We start from the raw sequence: 17,796 nt of genomic DNA, 5'->3' as shown, positions 1-17,796 counted from the left end.
ACCACCCTTCTGTTGTTCTGGGGCTGTGATTGGTTGGTAGGACGCAAACCTGCCACAAACCTCGGTGTCAGTGTCCATTCACTGACAACAATGAAGCAGAATAACTAATGAGCTCTGTCCACGCTGAGGTCTCTTCCTGGCCCGATGCTCAGAGTAGCTTTGAACATGAACCTTGTGGAGGCTGAATGCTGAGAAGGACAGAAGAAGAGCAATGATCTGACACAGAACGTGTCCGTTTATGCTACCAAAGAGCACACGGAGCAGGAGAGCACAGAAGGAACTGGCTGTCCGCTTGACTTTTTCCTCTTTTGGATTTTGGGGTTTCGCGGGGTGAGAAGCTTTAACAGCGAGGACGCTGGAGACCAGAATGAAACTAGTGACCTTCCTCAGCTGGCTCACAGCCTTCTACAGTTTCAGTGAGTAGACCTCTCTTCACCTGCACTGGCACATATTCACACATTATGGTGTGATTGCTGCTCTATGAGTTTGTACACTGATATTAGTTCAGTTTCATGGTGATTAATGGGCAGAACATTTTGTCATTTGATAAACAAGTATGCTCATCGGTAAGTGCTGCTGTTAGTTTGTCCTTAAGTTTCATAAAGACCTGCACAGGCTGCAGGTGGACACGAGAGTCACACGGTGTGGAAACAGACCGGTGGATTATCCCACTCAAAGCTGGTGAGTGTGGAAGTGACTCAATGCAAAAGATCGACAGCATTTTATAAAACATCACAATATTAATATCCTTTATAATAAATACAGTAAATATCTGTATTGTTGTGGAACACGAGCCTGTCAGACGATAATAAACCGATGATATAACTAAACTTGTTTCAGATTTGATGTAAATTATCCCACTTTTCCTCCAATCAACACATTTTCAATGCTGATGGTTCAGCGTTGAATGGATATCAGTTTGGGTGGTGTGGTGGGGGTGGGGTTAATGGGGTTCGTCTCCACTCTGCAGAGTAATTTGGGTGTGATTATTAATATTCCACTAACAAACATCAGCTCTTTCTATTCACAGCACACACATGTCACATATCTGTTTTTCTACACATTCAAATAAAACTGAAAATCTAAAAGAAAAAATGAAGTTTTCATTGATATTTAGTCGTGATGCAGAAACCTGCAGAGCTGGAGGCAGAAAAAGGTTGTTTTTGGGGAAAGCACAGCAGGTTCAAAGCAGTTTGATTTCTGTCCTCAGACACAGAACGAGCTGAGAGTCAGTGACCTCTGACCCTGTGGAGGGGGTCGGCTTTCTGGGTCACCAGAGCAGTCTGTGAGGGGGTGGGGGGTGCAGAAGGACAATAGCCTTCCAGAAGTGCTCAGTCTTCACTGACCTCACCCCTACACCTTCATCTCCATAACACTGCAGCAGTCTGCGCTCACATTGAGCCTTTATTAAAGATATGTGACTATAAGGTAATCCTCCTCCGCCCTCCACCCCCTCACGCTCCCACTGGTTTAATCCACAACAATGGGTGTGCGGTGGCTCTGTTTCCTGAAGTGAAACATACAAATGCTAACATCTCAATCTCTGGAGAGCTCAGGCTAATGTTTACAGCACCGCAGCGTGCCCTGCCACCGTGCACGGACGCCTTCGTGGGCCCAGTTAGTCTCATTTACTGGTTGGCTTGTTTTGCATATTTCTATGCAGTACAGTAGCACAGCTGTGCCACTTAGTCTCAGAGACAGCAGATGAAAGGCTGCAAAGTCGTCTTTCAGCTTCAGCATCGCCGTGTGAGAAGCTGCTTGTAACGAGCACACAAACTCTTTCTACCAGCAGGTCGTGTGTCTGTGCATCATGACATGAAACAGCGTCATTGCAGCTTCAGTTGAAAGCCTGACATTGGGCCATAATGAGGTTTTAAAAAGCTTTGTCCCTCGTCTCTGTCGCGCTGCTCCTGGATCAGATCTGCTGCTGATGTTTTCAGCTCAGACGATGGACTTGACACGTACCTCTTGTTATACAGTTAATCCTCCCTTTCACAGTAAAATATCTCTTCCTGTCTAAAACACAATCATTTTGGAAGATATCCACAGATGTGAATGAAGCTGCTGAAGCTGAAACACGTCACTGCATTTCTGTTTGTGTCGAGTTTATAACACGAAGCAGGACAACCAGGAGATTCAGCTTCCTGCGTATTTCAAGTCTCCTGATTTCAAATCAAAGAATGCATTTATTTTGTAGAGGTGCATCATCATCATCATCATCGTGTTCAGTCTGATGAGCACTGTTGTGTTGGAGTAAACAAAGCTTACTGCAGCCTTCATGTGTGAACACAAAGCTTATCAAATGTGACTACAAGCTGAAGCTTATTGATTGACTTCCTATTAAAAATCGAGCCCTTGGATGCAGAGGCCTCAGGATTAGGCTACACATAGGTAACCTCAGCAGGTTAATTTAATCTGGTGCTAACTTTGAAATCCACTGTACGGTTTAGACACTTTTCATGTCACATAAGCGTACACTGAGTGGAGTTTAAGGACTCCACTGAGGTTATATGAGAACATTTTGATTCACGACGTCGACGCCGATCCTCACTCGGTTAAATGTTGTGAGGCTGTTCTGCTGAACTGTGGATTGCTCTGTGATCGTACTCTAGCTGTCTCCTCTGCTCGTCTTCTGGTGTTGCTGAGTTTGGTAAATTATATGCCCTCAAAGCTCTTACTGCACCATGTGTCATTCACACAGACTCGCCCTCTGACTCAGTGATGGACTCCACCAACATCTCTTTTGGCCTCACATTTTAAACAACATTGGAAAACCACAGTTTAAATACAAACTCAAGGCTTTGAATGCAGTTGTATTTATATAGTGCCAAATCACAACAACAGCTGGAGTGCACTGTAGATTTTATGTCTGCTTCACTGTGATGAAGGAAAAAGGCCTCAGCATGTTCATGTTTAGCATCTGAGGGGAACAGTTCCTAAAAACCCTGCAGTCACATCTAGTAAAATCCATGTTGTCAGTGTTTGGAGGCAAAACTTTGATTGTGTGTTTGTACTATAAATTAGGGGCTTTGGGGGGCTGGTGAGAGACGTGTGAAGTTCAGGGGCAGCAGTCTTGTTAAACAATAGCAGCAGAAGGCCGGGTGGGTCGCTCAGGCTGGGGTACCAACCCCCCAACCCTCATCTACATATCCATCCTCCGCACCTCTGACTCTCGCGGCCCTTGAAGGGCTTGAGGTCACAAGTATGGGGTGCTAGTGTGGGGGTTGCTGGACAACCTCCTCCCTTAAAAAATCTCATTAAGTTCACAGATTGAACTCAGCAGTCTGTGATGCTGCGACCTCAGTTTGACTGCAGCCTTCATCTTATAATTATTAAAGTCTTTGTAGTTCATCGTCCTGCTTCTGTGGTGTCGGCCGCTCAGGGCACAGAGCTCACCTCATATGAATCCTCTGGTTCAGTCAGCTCAGTGCTTCACGTCTCTTTGTGATGATGTAAGCGTGTTTACTTTTCTTTGTTTTGTTCAGTTTATGTTCATAATGTAAACGATATACAGAAGGTCGTGTAGGAAATGCTATTAAAAGGCCGTTTGGCTCCACGTGACTTGGTTTACGTATCGAGGAGTGAAAAAAAAGAGTTATTGAATCCTGTTTCACTTCCTTCTCGACAGATGATCAGGTGATATTTATCCAGCTTCTTGCTGATATGAAGCTCAATAACAACAATGGACATGTTTCTAATAACAGTTTATACAAAATATTACTGTATTTGATATTCTGTCACGTCCACACGGACAAAGACCTCATGTTAACTGTACAGTGTGAAACAATGTGACACAAAGGTGACATTAAGGGGGCTGGATGATGCCTGTGGGGGGGCATGCTCACCTCAGACTGAGGCTGTTCTGGTATAAAGGAGAGACCAGTCTGCTGGACAAACACAGGACACTATTTACCATCATATTCATAAAGAGCTGCTGGTGATGGTGCACACTGCTGGTGCACACCGGACCACACGAAGTTAGACAGCTGCTGATGAGTCGCTGATGACTCGGATGCTTCAAAGGTTACAAACAGCACATGGAGGTGTCACCACCTCAGGTAGATGATTACAGTGGGTTTGTTCCAAAACGCTTCACTGTCTCTGTGACGACAGCACAGAGACTGCATGTGGAAACGCTGTGGTCTATGACTCACTGACTGTGAACAAACGAACAGACAACGTTCGGAGACTTTTCTCCCACAGATGAGATCAAAACTCAGCTTTGACCAAAGTGTGAGACTCAGGCGTCTTCTGGTCGAGGCTCAGATAAAGTTTAGTCCTGTCACAGTGGGTCGTGGTATCTGAAGGCTGACCCCACACTGATCACTTTCATACACATGTTCTCAGGTGCTGTTGGCACTCCTCATTGGTCTTCTGTGACAGGCCTTCAGCAGTCTGATTAAGACATAGCTTATAATACTTACTATTAGATATCACAGCCTCAGACACTGTGTTCAATAATTAAACCCACAGAAGGTGCGAGCCCCCACTAGGCCTGAGAGATGTGGATCTCAGAGGGGCTGTTACCCCCCCGAGACAGCTGACCCGAAGAGCCACAGTCGTATCTGCTAAGAGCATCTGCTGAGGGAGAGATTTCTCATTAGCATGAGGGCGGACGCTCGTTTCTGGATTCAGCACATCAGTCAGAGCAGCGACAGAGATCATGAGGACGGGCAGCAGCTCCGTGGAAGGTTTAAAATCTGACTCTGATAAAACCTGAACGCCAGTAACATCACAGGGTTGTTCATGTGCAGAGGAACTGCAGCAAACATGTCCACTTTATATGTAATATTACCAAACTATGTTATGATACAGTCTATGACATGTTTGTGCTTCAGTGAACAGGACCCGAGGTCATGACTGAGTGACTGAGTGACCTGGGACAGAGTCAGTCATGTTAGCAACAGCACGTTAATGCTCCCACTGCAGGTTACATTCAAGCACGCTGACGTGACGCAAACACGATCCCACAGTGGACGCACAGTCTGAGCTTGGACACTGGGAACTTTTCGTCTTCTGTTTTAGTGATGTCGAGTTTCTGTTGTGACTCATCCTCACTACAAGGTGCAGATGCTGGACGTTACACGTTGAATAAACGAGTAAAGACTTGAGTTCTGCAGCTTCTTCTTTTTGACATATCTGCTGAATGATGATAGACAGGAAGAGCTTTCTGCACTTATATGTTACCTGTGTTAGATGAAAACTCAAAATCTGTGAGAATATAAACGTACACTGACAAATTAAACACACTGAACTGCAATTAAATACCAAAACAGACTAAAGTTCAAATTCAGGCTGCTGTGTGGGCTGTCACTGTGGCCGGTTGTATTGCATGTTTAGTCCAGCCGGTTACGAGAATCCTCGGTGACAATGATGAGATATGTTGCAAGTTCAAGTGCAGTTAATGCTAATGCTTCACAGCCGGACAGAGGGCGGCCAATGCAAGGGTTCAATGTTCTGAAGGCTGAAAGAAAACAACAAAGACTGAGGTTTCCCGAGGTCACCGCAGAGACGGGACACGGCGAGGAAGGAGATCTGGGAGCATGGGAAAGTCACCTCAGACACAGATATGAATGACAGTCGATGGGTGGAGGGGAGCATAAGAAGGGCAGATGGTGCCCTGGTTGTGTGTTGGCCAACAAGAAGAAATAACTGGGGGTTGGGTGCAAATAAGCATGGTCACAATGCCATTGTCTCTACTGGGCCCTGCTTCAATGGAGGGTCTCCCAACTTGACCCCAGCGACCCCACCAGTGTTCTCCTCCACAGCTCAGTGGCATTCAGCCTCCACTGTGACTGCAATAAAATCATCACAGGCCACAAATCCTCATCTGTCATCTATCGAGTTAGAGCTGTGTGTGTGATCATTTGGATATTATTCAGCTATAATTCGAGTCAGGAAGTGGTGACAGCCTCTGTTTCAGATAGTTTACAATAGGACACCATCAGACCTCCAGTTCTCCTCCAGCCAGCCTGCATCCAGAGGCAGTTACATTGTTTTGATAGTAAGTAGAGATGACTGGGAAAGACGCTGCTTTACAGCCATACAGCAGGTGATCACCTGCTCACACACGGAGCTAAACCAGCATCCAGATAGTTTCACTTTATGTTTACTTTATTTTCTTTTATGCTTCCTGTTACAATGTCATAAAAATGCACTACAGTGAGCCCACCTCAGAGGACCGTCTGTATAAATATAAATAAGATGTTTTGGCCCCTCTAAAACTTCCCAGCACATCCACAAAGGATATGTATTGGGTTGGAAATTATAGTTAAAATACATTTTATTTACAGAATAAATAAATGACAGTAAAAGCTTTGTCTTTCCTCTGTCTGCAGGCGGCTGCTGGGCCTCTGAGCTTTCTTTCTTGGTAGAACCCACGGACGTGATTGCGGTGAGGGATCGGCCACTCATGCTGGACTGTCAGGTCCAGGGTGAGGAACCCATCGCAATTACGTGGCGCAAGAACGGAGCGCCCGTACCCAGTACCCCACGGGTCCGAGTGCAAGAGAATGGCACGCTGCTAATAAAGAGCTTCCAGAAACGCAGAGAGGGCAGCGATGCAGACATGGGCGAGTACGACTGCGCTGCACAGAACCGTTACGGCCTGCTCGTCAGCCGCAAGGCCAAAGTCCACCTCGCATGTAAGTGACAAGAATGTTATAACCTCCACATACTTCAGCAACACACACAGCTTTAGCAGCTGAGATGTTAGGAAAACACATTTAGGTGCAGGAAGGTGGTGCTGGGTGGTCTGAGCATGCTCACTGAGGAGGAGCATTCTGATCTGGCGGGTTAAACAAAGCAACCCAGATTTAGGTTTTTAAGACCACTAATGTTGTGTTACACAGCAATGTTGATGTGTTTGATAAGATGCTGAGACACCCAACGTCACATTAGATTTCCCAGCTGTTGCAGTGCTGGTTTAATGTATCTTAGTTAAAGCGAAGCAGTCAGAGAAGGAAAGAAAACCCAAGAATTTCAGTGTGAACGTCGGAGGCTCTGCTGCAGTCAGTGCACTTTGACCTTTCTCTGTCAAAGGTACTTTGACTTTTTTTGTCCCATATGCACGCGCACACACACGCACACACACACACACGCACTCACACACACACACACACACACACACACACACTCACACACACACACACACACACTCACACACACACACACACACACACACACACTCTCACACACACACTCACACACACTCACTCACACACACTCACACACACACTCACACACACACTCACACACACACACACACACACACACGCACACACACACACGCACACACACACTCACACACACACACGCACACACACACACACACACACACACACACACACACACACACACACATCGTGCATCAGTGTACACTCCTCCTCCTGGAGCTCACGCCTTTGTTCTAACCAGTAAACACAGAGTTTATGGTTAAACCAGCAGAATTATAGCTTATTATCTTGAGGTGGTCTTGCTTTAATGCAAGGAGTTGCCATGGTGATGCTATCTCATTTACAGGGCATATCTATTGAATTCCGCCTTATTGGTTATGGCCCCATTTCAAAGCAGCCCAGCATGGTTGTGTGTGGGCACCAAATTTATATTACTCACAGGAACATGGTTAGCATACAAGCTGCATGTGAAAAGGTCAGTCTTACAGTAAGAAAGGCTGAAAAACCATTAAATAGATCATAAAGCTATTTCTAATCACAGACACAGTCCACACATGTCCTGCTGCCTGACTCCCCACAGACTTTAGAGATGTTCAACAGTTGTGTGCACTGTTTTTCTCTTTGTGTGATTGGCTCTCCAGCTCTTCCTAAGTTCCACACACACCCTGCATCAATGTCTGTGGACGAGGGAGGAGTCGCTCGATTCCAGTGTCAGATCAATGGAGTACCTGAAGCCAGAATCACATGGGAAAAAGACCGAGTGCTGCTCAACACCACTGACAGCAGGTAAACTCAGACTCAACACACACCAACACATGTATCGTGGACTGTGATATGTGGTGTAAAGGACCACATGTAACTGCTCTGGTAGCTTTTCTGTTAGCCTGAGTCACATTACATCTAATGTTCATGTGTAAGCAGAATTCATTGGAAAGATAAATGACGTTCCTTCTAAGAAGAAAGACGGGGAGCTTTTTTCTTCCTTTCACCTCTTTTGTAATTTGACAGAATAAGAAATTGTATAGGACAAGACAGTAATTAATAATGATGTTTAGTGCCTCAGCTTCACTCAGCTTCTCTTACCTGTCCAGGTACACTCTCCTACCAATGGGCATCCTCCAGGTGACAGGTGTGAGAAAGGCGGATGCAGGGGTTTTCCGCTGTGTTGCCACCAACATCGCCAACACTCGTTACAGCCACGAAGCCACGCTCAATGTTACTGGTAGGTGGACTCGTGATCCCCTTCAGTGTACAAGCTGTTACAGTACGGCTGGGATATGAGCGGCGGGGGTTAGCGCCTGCATGAGCACAGTCCAAGAGTACATGATCACATCTTTGATCTGTAACCAGAGACTGTAGAACTCCAATCACACGAGTGTCCATGTAACTGTCACCACAACCTGAGTCGTTCCCAGCAACAGCCCTCAGCCCAAACACGACGTTGTTTCTAATGTTTCTAATGTTTCTAATGCTACATTTCATAACATCTGAGGTGTGCAGGGCGCTTCCACTGTTAACAGTGCTGCAGGGTTTATGCAGTGATGTCAAAGCTGCAAGTTTAGAGCCACAAGGACAATCCCACATCTATGTAAGTACTCACTGACCGCTCCACGTGGCTGTGATGGTAGGGACCTTACCGTATATCACATATACACTGCCTGTGATACTTCCACATGAATCTGCTGATTGGCTACGTCAACAGTCACTGGGAGTAAAACCAGTGCATTATATACTAAACACAGCTGTATACTACGTGCTGTGTATTACACTCACACTATACACTCCTCGTCCCGACGTCATTGGTTCCATACTCTCTTTTTGTGTCTCCTCACCTTCCAGGTGGGACTCCAAGAACCTACAAGGAGCCCGTGATCCTGTCAGGACCTCAGAATCTGACCATCACGGTCCATCAGACCGCCATCTTGGAGTGTATCGCCACAGGAAACCCAAGGCCCATTGTTTCCTGGAGCAGGCTAGGTAGCCCTGTAGCATCCCAGCAGAATGTGAAAAAAAGATTGACAAGCCACAAAGGTTTGATTTCATGAACTATTTCTGTGTCCGTGTGTCCATCAGACGGGCGCTCCATTGGGGTGGAGGGCATCCAGGTTCTCGGGACAGGGAACCTGATGATCTCAGACGTATCCCTGCAGCACTCTGGTGTGTATGTGTGCGCTGCCAACCGGCCCGGCACCAGGATGAGGCGCACTGCACTCGGACGCCTCGTGGTACAAGGTGAGGATGTACGGGGACCGCTGACGTGCTCTTTAGCACCCACCCCTCAGTACTGACCGCTGACTGTCCAACACTTCTTCACTGTGCCTGTCAGGTGTCTGTGTAGTAGGTAGTCTGTGTCCAGTACAGATAGATTTATGATCGGCATTTAGAAAGTAGTTTACATGTTACACTTACATGACAGGTAATGTGGATAAATGCTCAGACCTGTGGTCACACTTATTGTTAACCAGCTGTAAGATATGTGAGCTAAGATGTGTTCAGTTAGCACGGCTCCTGCGTGAGGGGGGGGGGGTCTGTGCCCCCGGCTCTTCGGTGGGGGAGGGACTGAGCGAGGCCGACTGACTTGCAGTTGGGGGTGGACGTGCTTTCATCCATCACCCTGCACGTGTCCATATTCTGAGTCTAATGATGCTCATTAGCTGTTCTCAGTCACAGGCTGCTGAAAATGAAACTTTGGGAAAATAAAAGTCAATCAGTAGAATTAAGTAAAAAACTGAATTCAGTTATTTTCGGATCAATTAAGTTGTTTAATTAAAAAAAAACCCAAATTAACACACAATGAAAACTTGATGGTTTGTATTCTCAGAAAGGTTTAAACATGCTGTGAAGCCTCGTCTTTAACAAGTATCATTTTCAAACACCAGTGTTTGTATTCACGTCCTTTTTGTCTCTCAAATTTTAAAATATAGTGTGTTAAATATTCACTGTGCTACTACTGGAGCCAGTTTGAGCTGCTCTGTCTGCTCCACATCGCTCTAAATCATTTATCAATACATCATCTCTGATGTATTCATTCATTTATTTAGTTTGTAATTCAGTTTGTTCTGTTTCCACTAAAATCACTTTTGGAAAACGTCTGCAGTGTTTGTGATAGTGGAGTCAGCTGAGGAGTTTAAATGTGTGAATCTTTCCATCGTCCGGCTGAAATCAGCTGTTGTTCTGTGGCCAGGATGCAGGGACAAAGACCACATATGGGGAAACAAAACGTGCAGGACAACAATACAGGGGGCAGGTGGGGGTTGCAAGGGGGAGGGAATGACCTGCGATCTTTGACCCATGACCTAGACCGGAGTAATAAGGACACATGTCTCTGAAAACAGTTGGATGGAGGAGTCGGCGTGGAGGGCAGAGAGGCAGAAGGAGACAGAATAAGTCATTTACAAGCAGAGCAGCAGTAAAAAATACGCCCATAATTCTTCCACTAACCTTAACATTTTTCAATAAAATGTGTCCCTGTGCGTTATGTTCCTCATTACTTGGAAGCATAATTAACAATGTAGAAGGCATAAAGTATCAGGACAGCAACAACAGCAAGGTGTGATGTTTTAGTGCACATACATCAGGTTTGCTGTTAACAGGAGGGAACGGGACACCACACAAGTGGCCAACGCGTGAAAAACAATAAGCAAACAGTAAATCTGTCAATACAGCTGTGCAGGTGGTTGATAAAGTTTATTCAGTATAACTGGGCATGTAAGGCATGCCCCCCCCACACACACAGGGACAGGGTGATACCTGAATCGTCACAGCACCGTCCGCTTCTCTAAAGGGTGTCTCAGGCCGTCCTTCACATGTTTTGGTTTCCGTCACGCTAACATCTCCCCACGAACACTTCCCTTTGGTTTTGTGTGCTTTTGCAGCATTTTTCTGTGCGGTGCATTAAGGCTAATAAAATAAGAGCCAGATTGTAATGAAGCAGAATGATCTTTAAACGCTCTTCAGCCTGGCAGATGCTCCTCTGCAGTCCGATGTGCATTCATACAGTGGACGGGATGTGCTTCAGGTTTACGCTGTGATTCTGTTTTGCTGTCTGCTCTCGGTCTCACCTCCGTCTGTTCCACCTCAGCTCCTCCTGAGTTCCTGCAGTGGCCACAGTCTGTATCCAAACCAGCAGGGGGCAGTGCTGTGTTCACCTGTGTGGCGCAGGGTGTCCCTGAGCCTCATCTCATTTGGCTGAAGAATGGCAAGGTCCTGATGCCTGGACACAACATCAAGCTTACCAATAACAACAGGTATGTGAGTCAGGGAGTGCAAAAACGCCATCTGTGATATACTTCAACCTTTTTAGCTTTAACACTTGACCCACAGAGTGACAGCGCTGTGTCCAGAGCGTCTGACCCCGAAGTCTTCATGTGATCGGTGTGTGTCGGTCACAGTGAGATCGACCAAGCAGGTCACATAAAGATACAGAGCACGTGCCGTCTCCACGCAGAGACATTCAAACCAAAAACATCTCCTTCTGTGAGGCGACAGTGCCGTCCTCGCTCACCGAGCTCAGCCCCGTCACAGTGTGTCAGAAACATCACAGGAGACTACAACATTTTCCATAAACACCACTGATTCCAGGAGTAAAATCCCAACGTAATCCTCTGTGATTGTTGACTGGAACCTTTTGACGTGCAGTCCTTCAGGCTCATCTGCATCCTCATCTAAATGTATTTTAAAGCATTTTTCCAGGACACAGAATCATTACTCAAAGTTGTGTTTCTCACAGTGTTAGCAGTCATGTGGTCACTCTGCAATGGAGAAGATACAAGAGATATAGTAGTACAGTAATACTGACAGGTGAGAGCAGCTAGATGCAGAGCAGATGGAGCTGCAGTACGTTTAACACTTGCTTTCACTGCTGAACCATCACATTTCCCACGCAGTGAAGTAACAGCAGCTTACTCGTTGGGTATGTTGTCCTTACAGCACTCTGGCTTTGACCCGTATCGGCTCGGAAGACGAGGCTATCTACCAGTGCATTGCCGAGAACAGTGCCGGTACCAACCAGGCCAGCGCCCGCCTGGCCGTGGCGCAGGGTAAGGATCTGCCCGATGCCCCAGGAGGCTTCACGGCCAAAGCCGTGTCCACGCACGCCCTGCAGATCAGCTGGGACCAGCCGCCCACCAACGTCACTGAGAGCATCATCGGCTACGTGCTGCACATCCGCAAGATAGGAGGTAAGTGTGAGCACACACACACATGCTGCCATTAACTTATGATCTTAAGTCTCATAATGTGTGTGTGTGTGTTATTTAGAGGCTGACAGTCTGGAGCTGCAGGAAGCCATCAGTAAAGGCAACTTTCAGCACGACGTTACCAACCTGGAGCCAGCCACCACCTACTCTCTTTACCTGAAGGCCTACTCGCCCATGGGAGCCAGTCAGCAGTCCCATACTGTGACTGTGACTACTTTAGGGGGCGGTAAGACCACCAAACAGTGAGACCAGCAGGGATCAGTCTTCCAAACTGGTTTTTATCATTTCTTTAGCACAGTGAGTAATGCCTTTTTCCAGTTGACCACTGTCCTTTTGCCTCCATGCAGTGCCTGCTCCACCTACCTACTTCACCAAGGTGTTAAATTCCAGCGCCGTACAGGTCCTCTGGGAACTTCCCACTAAGGCCGGTATGGTCGAGGGCTTCAGGCTGTCGTACCGCAGGGTCCCCCACGCTGAGTACCAGAGCCCGATTCAGCTGCCCTGTTACGTTAATGCCCACACCATGTCGAGCCTGGGTAAGTGTGCACATAGACACACTGTAACCACAGTACTGCAAACTAACCACTTCACCAGTAAGACTTTTCACTAACACACGACTCAGCAACAGCCAGATCCAACATTAAATGAAACTCTGAGCAGTCCTCACCTTTGAAAATGTCCCGCCCTGTCTGTCTTACATCTGTGTCCATCATCAGTCCCTTTATTCCCTCTGTTCAGTTTTATACAACGTTGTGTTTGAGCTCGTCTGAATCTGTTTTAGAACCGGGTGCAGTGTATGAAATCAAACTGGTTGCCTATAATGGGAACGGAGAGAGCGACTGCTCCAAGAGGCTGGTGTCACTCGCAGAGGAGGGCGCGAGAGACCAAAGCACCGGTGAGTGTCGGCACACGTCTGCGACTCCAGCAACAAACAGCTCCTGCAGACACTGCAAACGATTATCAGTAAATGAAAATCGATTTGTGGAAACACACTGAAAAAAGCGGGTTTGGTGAGAGATTTGAATGGTAGAAAGAGCTTTAATAACTAATGACACCACTAACCCTGCAGCACTAATTCATGGATGTGTACAAACTACAACAAAATAAACGTGTAATATGACAAATCTTCATGAGAATACAAGCACGATGCACCACGAGGAAAAAATGAGGATTTATGATTTATGACAGGTTAAGTTGAAAAACATGTGAGCTCACGGTGCTGTCAAAGAGCGCAGTGATAGTGAGGCAGAACCTGGCTCTGCTGTGTTTCAGCCACGAGGACGTTCATCAGTAATATTTGGTTTGTTTCCAGGAGGAGACCGTCTGTGTCAGTGCAGGGACGGAGAGGCCTCGCTGGGCAGCATTGTCATCGGCATCCATATCGGCACCGCCTGCATCATCTTCTGTGTTCTCTTCCTCATGTTTGGATACCGTCGCAAGTATGCATCCATGCACTGTGCACGTTCTCTTGTTGTTCTTTGGCTCATTTTATAAATAGAGTTCATCCCTGTTAACTGATGATCACATGTAGCTCAGTGCAGCATACGCACTCACAGCTGGGCCTGGTTTGCAGTCTGTTTTGCAGTAAAGGGACTCAGGACAGCTGGTCTCCATCGAGGATCCAACCAGTGCACACTGGCATCCCTAAAGATGGAGAGGCCCTCCCCAGAGGAGAATCTCAGGTACACGCTTTATCTTACCTCATGCATAATAATAATAATAAGACACATTTAAAGGTGCTCACATGTTAGTGCTTTTAACTCCATCATCCACCACAGACGGCTGAGTCAGGTTAACTACCAAACTCAGCTGACATGAAGAGGAGTTGTTTGTCCCTCTTCAAAGTCACGAGGTTTCCTAATAAAGTGTAAAGTTCGTGAGACAGCTGTGGAACCGTGACTGCAGACTAGATCAGCTGCCACTGTGAAGCTTTCACACTGACTGCAGCTGGTTTGGTTCATCCTTACACAGAATGGAAACACATGGATCCAGTTAAAAAATAGCATCTGCTCAATAGCTTTTCTCATTCTACTTAAAACGTTTGGAGAAAAGCTTCTTGTGCAAAAAGAGTTACAAACATTAAACAGAAGGTTTAGCCAGACTTTGTTGAATGATTCTAGTTCTCAAAGAGAAAACCTGACTTGTTTGTGCAGCCTCACAGCGATGCAGTACACATGCATGCTTCTGATCTGTGACGTGTCCTCTTCTGTCCCCTTCCTGTTGTGCTCTTCTGTCCTGTGAGCAGGTGGTCTGCCAGGTTATCATTGATCAACATTCGTCAGGTTTGCACGCTTCAGGCACTGGCTAACACTGGTCAGTGATGTCATAACAGCCACACCCCTGCCCTGTCCTCCAGCAGTCAGCCATTCACTAGGAACCTCCCACCAAAGAGCACCACCTTTGGTTTGTTAGGCTCAGTCATACCATTAGTGTCCCCAGACCTGCTGCTAATAACCTGAGAGTAGCCACTCCCTCCCTCAAACCAAAGCTTATTGCCTTTATTGCCTGTGCACGTGCCTGTGCACGTGAAGAAAGCCTTTGAAAACCGTTGTCACCACAGATTGTGTCCTGTCTCGCACCACAAACATTTCTGTCACTTTTTCAGTGGAAGGCGTAAACCAAAATATTCTACCTCTCAGATCGCCACTGATAAACTGACACGTGATGATGTGGACTTTAAACCTCGCATGAAGCCAAAAACTCGACCCTGACGGAGACGGTCTCGTCACTCTGTGGTGACAAACTCTTGACTTTGCCTTTTATTCCTCTACAGTAAGGAAAAGAAGAAACATAGCGGCCTTTGTGAACACCTTCCAGAGGTGACGGTGTGATGAGAAACTATTTTCTATTACAAGCCATTAGGAAGAGTCGTGTGAACCAGTTAACTCAGCTCCTTCCACCCAAAGCTGCTCACTTCCAAAGAAAGCTACCTCACTCTGATGGGAACATCTTTTCTATAGTTAGCCCGAGCCTGCTAATGCTAGTCTACCTCATCCAAAAGTAAAGGCTTCTGGTCAGTGAGCACACCTGACCGGTGTGAGTCACAGACCGAACTGTGCAGGAGCATGTGGAGCTCTGCAGCATCAGTCTCAGCCTCCATCAAGCCTCAGCTTCTTATGCTTTTGGTGGAATTTCTCCATTTTTGTGACATCAGAAGATGTTCGTGCTTTTCCTCCAAAGACATATTTGGAAGTATGTCATGGACAACATGATGAAACAACCCAGGCGTCCTCTTTTTCTCTCCACCGAGCAAAACGGGAAGCTTGTCTTTGTTAATCTGCATAACTGAATCCAAAAAATGATGAGGCCACGCTGCCAAGCTGACTTTCTAGATGCCAAATTGGTCAACTGGGACTTCAGTGACTCCGACGTTCACTGTGCCACATGCCCGGATGCACAGACGAGCGCCACGTTTCACACTGGCCGCCTATCCAAAAAGTTTTTATGAAAACCAAGATGAATGAAACCCAAAGATATAAAGATTTCATGGTTTTCTTTGTGTTCATTTCAAACTTACTATAGAATATAGGTTTACTTTGAGTTTTGGATTGTTCCTCGTGGAAGTGGGACACCTGTGCTTTAAACATCGTTTGTTTTCTTGCTTTTGTTCGAGTCTCTCCAGGCGGAGTGACACAGATTTCACTGATTCTAACTTTTAAATGTCTCTATATGAAGATGTAAGATATGTTGAATAATTTTGTATGTCCATGAGGAATACTGATTGTTTTTTAGCTGAGTTTTTGCCAAATATGTTGAAGAAATATGTGACCAAATAGCACAAATATGTAAAAGCCAGCAGCGGTTGAACCTCGAGGGCAGACGCAGTGTGAAGAAATGCTTTCAGCTCATAAGTCTTCTTCTTTCTCGGTTCAGAAGAATATCAGCAGCCACAGAAGAAAACTGTGATTTTGTGTTGTTCTTACTTACAGTTTGGCTCTTTGCATGAAATTATTTAATTGTAGGCTGTGTCATGAAACCCACACGAGTTTCTTACTGTGTCAAAATGAACACGCATATCGTAGGACGATCAATGTCCTGCAAGCAAACATTATCACTTTTTTCCTTTTGCATTGCAATCCCAGTGATTCGAGAACGACTGGGAAAATCCAGCTTTGACTCTGACACGTTAACGATAATGGTTTCCCTCCCTCGAGGTTCACCAGTCGACCCCATGAGTGTCAAAGGTTTGCTCACACCACCAGAAGAAATAAGGCTTTTCTCTTCATCTCCATTGTTGCAGATGAAAGCTGTGAAACAAATGTGATACCAAAAAAGTGTTTTTGTAGTATGAAGTGTGTAGTGCCATTTGAAAGGAACATGTTAGCTTCTTTTGTTCTTCCTGCTGTGACAGGAAACGGTGCCAAAACGAATGTTTGATTATTATTAATATTATTGTTATTAGAGTCAACGACCTTTCAGATGTTTTCTCCCTCTGATACATGTGAGAGTGACGTGGAAACGTTTGTTAGACATTACTTTGAGATAGCCTTCGAGCAAGTGTTGTGAGCTTTCTGTTGTTTGAGGCATTAAACTCACACATGGCCCAAAGGCAGCGACTAGAAGGAAAAAGGTCAAAAAGGCAGAAAAATGTAGAGAAGTAGAGACTGGCTGCTAGAACCAGGGAGAAACAATGCTTTAATAATTCTAAGTGCTTCAGCGTCCCCAAACCTTTGTATTCTACTCTTATATTTTTACAAAGAGCTTTAACCTGGTGAGACTGAGGGCCTGTCCTCCGGTCAACATGAAAGGTGTGGAAATGCAGAGCAGACAGGCAGCAGGTGGACACCATGCTGTGACTTTCACATGTGTTCTTCAGCGACTCTGAGCCTATTAAACACTCGCTCACTTTCACAGCTACACAGAATAAACTGTCCTAGTGACACAATAACAGAAGAACACAGAGACACAATACATTTGACTGTATTTAATCCTGTATTCTGCTCCGTGTCAGTACTACCTGTGGCTCACCCGGGCCAAAGCATACAGAGCTTTGTTATCCAGCGATTTGTCTGATCTGACCCTGTGATCAATAATTACATTATTTATTTAGCCCAGCCTGTCCGTGTGGCGAATCCATCACTGGTACAATATGGAACCAAACACTAACTGCTTTATTTCTCACCTGTGATGTGCTTGTACAGAAATATCTTCAGAAACATGCACAATACACACAAAGAGAAAACCTTTGGAGCACAAACTGTTGCAAACGGTACTGTTTGTGTTTTGGAGGGCAGAAGGATTTTATTTAGGTTCTTAGTTCAAACTCAGGAGTGTTTCAGAGAAAAGCCTCCGACTGAAAGAAGCATGTTGGTGACCTCCAGCTGTCTGAGCTCTGTGCTTTACACCACCCTTTCTCTTTGCTCCATCAAATTCAATGCCTAAAACCAAATAAATAAATTTAGCTCCAGTCATGTGTCCTGCTT

The 17,796-nt window shown here is 45.9% G+C and overlaps 1 protein-coding gene across 1 annotated transcript; it reads left to right on the top strand.

Annotated features, from left to right (window-relative positions):
• The first annotated feature begins 367 nt into the window (after nt 1-367).
• On the top strand, nt 368-14,681 carry LOC146614109 (immunoglobulin superfamily DCC subclass member 3). Its single transcript, XM_085378142.1, has 14 exons — nt 368-416; nt 6,339-6,644; nt 7,817-7,961; nt 8,267-8,397; nt 9,015-9,152; nt 9,249-9,407; nt 11,257-11,422; nt 12,105-12,355; nt 12,435-12,599; nt 12,721-12,909; nt 13,155-13,268; nt 13,686-13,812; nt 13,947-14,055; nt 14,619-14,681. Exons 1-14 carry the CDS (start codon nt 368-370, stop codon nt 14,679-14,681), a joined length of 2,112 nt encoding a protein of 703 aa, XP_085234268.1.
• Nucleotides 14,682-17,796: the final 3,115 nt, after the last annotated feature.

The sequence above is a fragment of the Diplotaxodon limnothrissa genome, linkage group LG18, assembly GCF_057381915.1.
Source record: "Diplotaxodon limnothrissa isolate DT_005_m linkage group LG18, D_limnothrissa_male_GT1.1, whole genome shotgun sequence".
Lineage (NCBI taxonomy): Eukaryota > Metazoa > Chordata > Actinopteri > Cichliformes > Cichlidae > Diplotaxodon > Diplotaxodon limnothrissa.
This window is presented reverse-complemented; position numbering and strand designations above follow the sequence as displayed.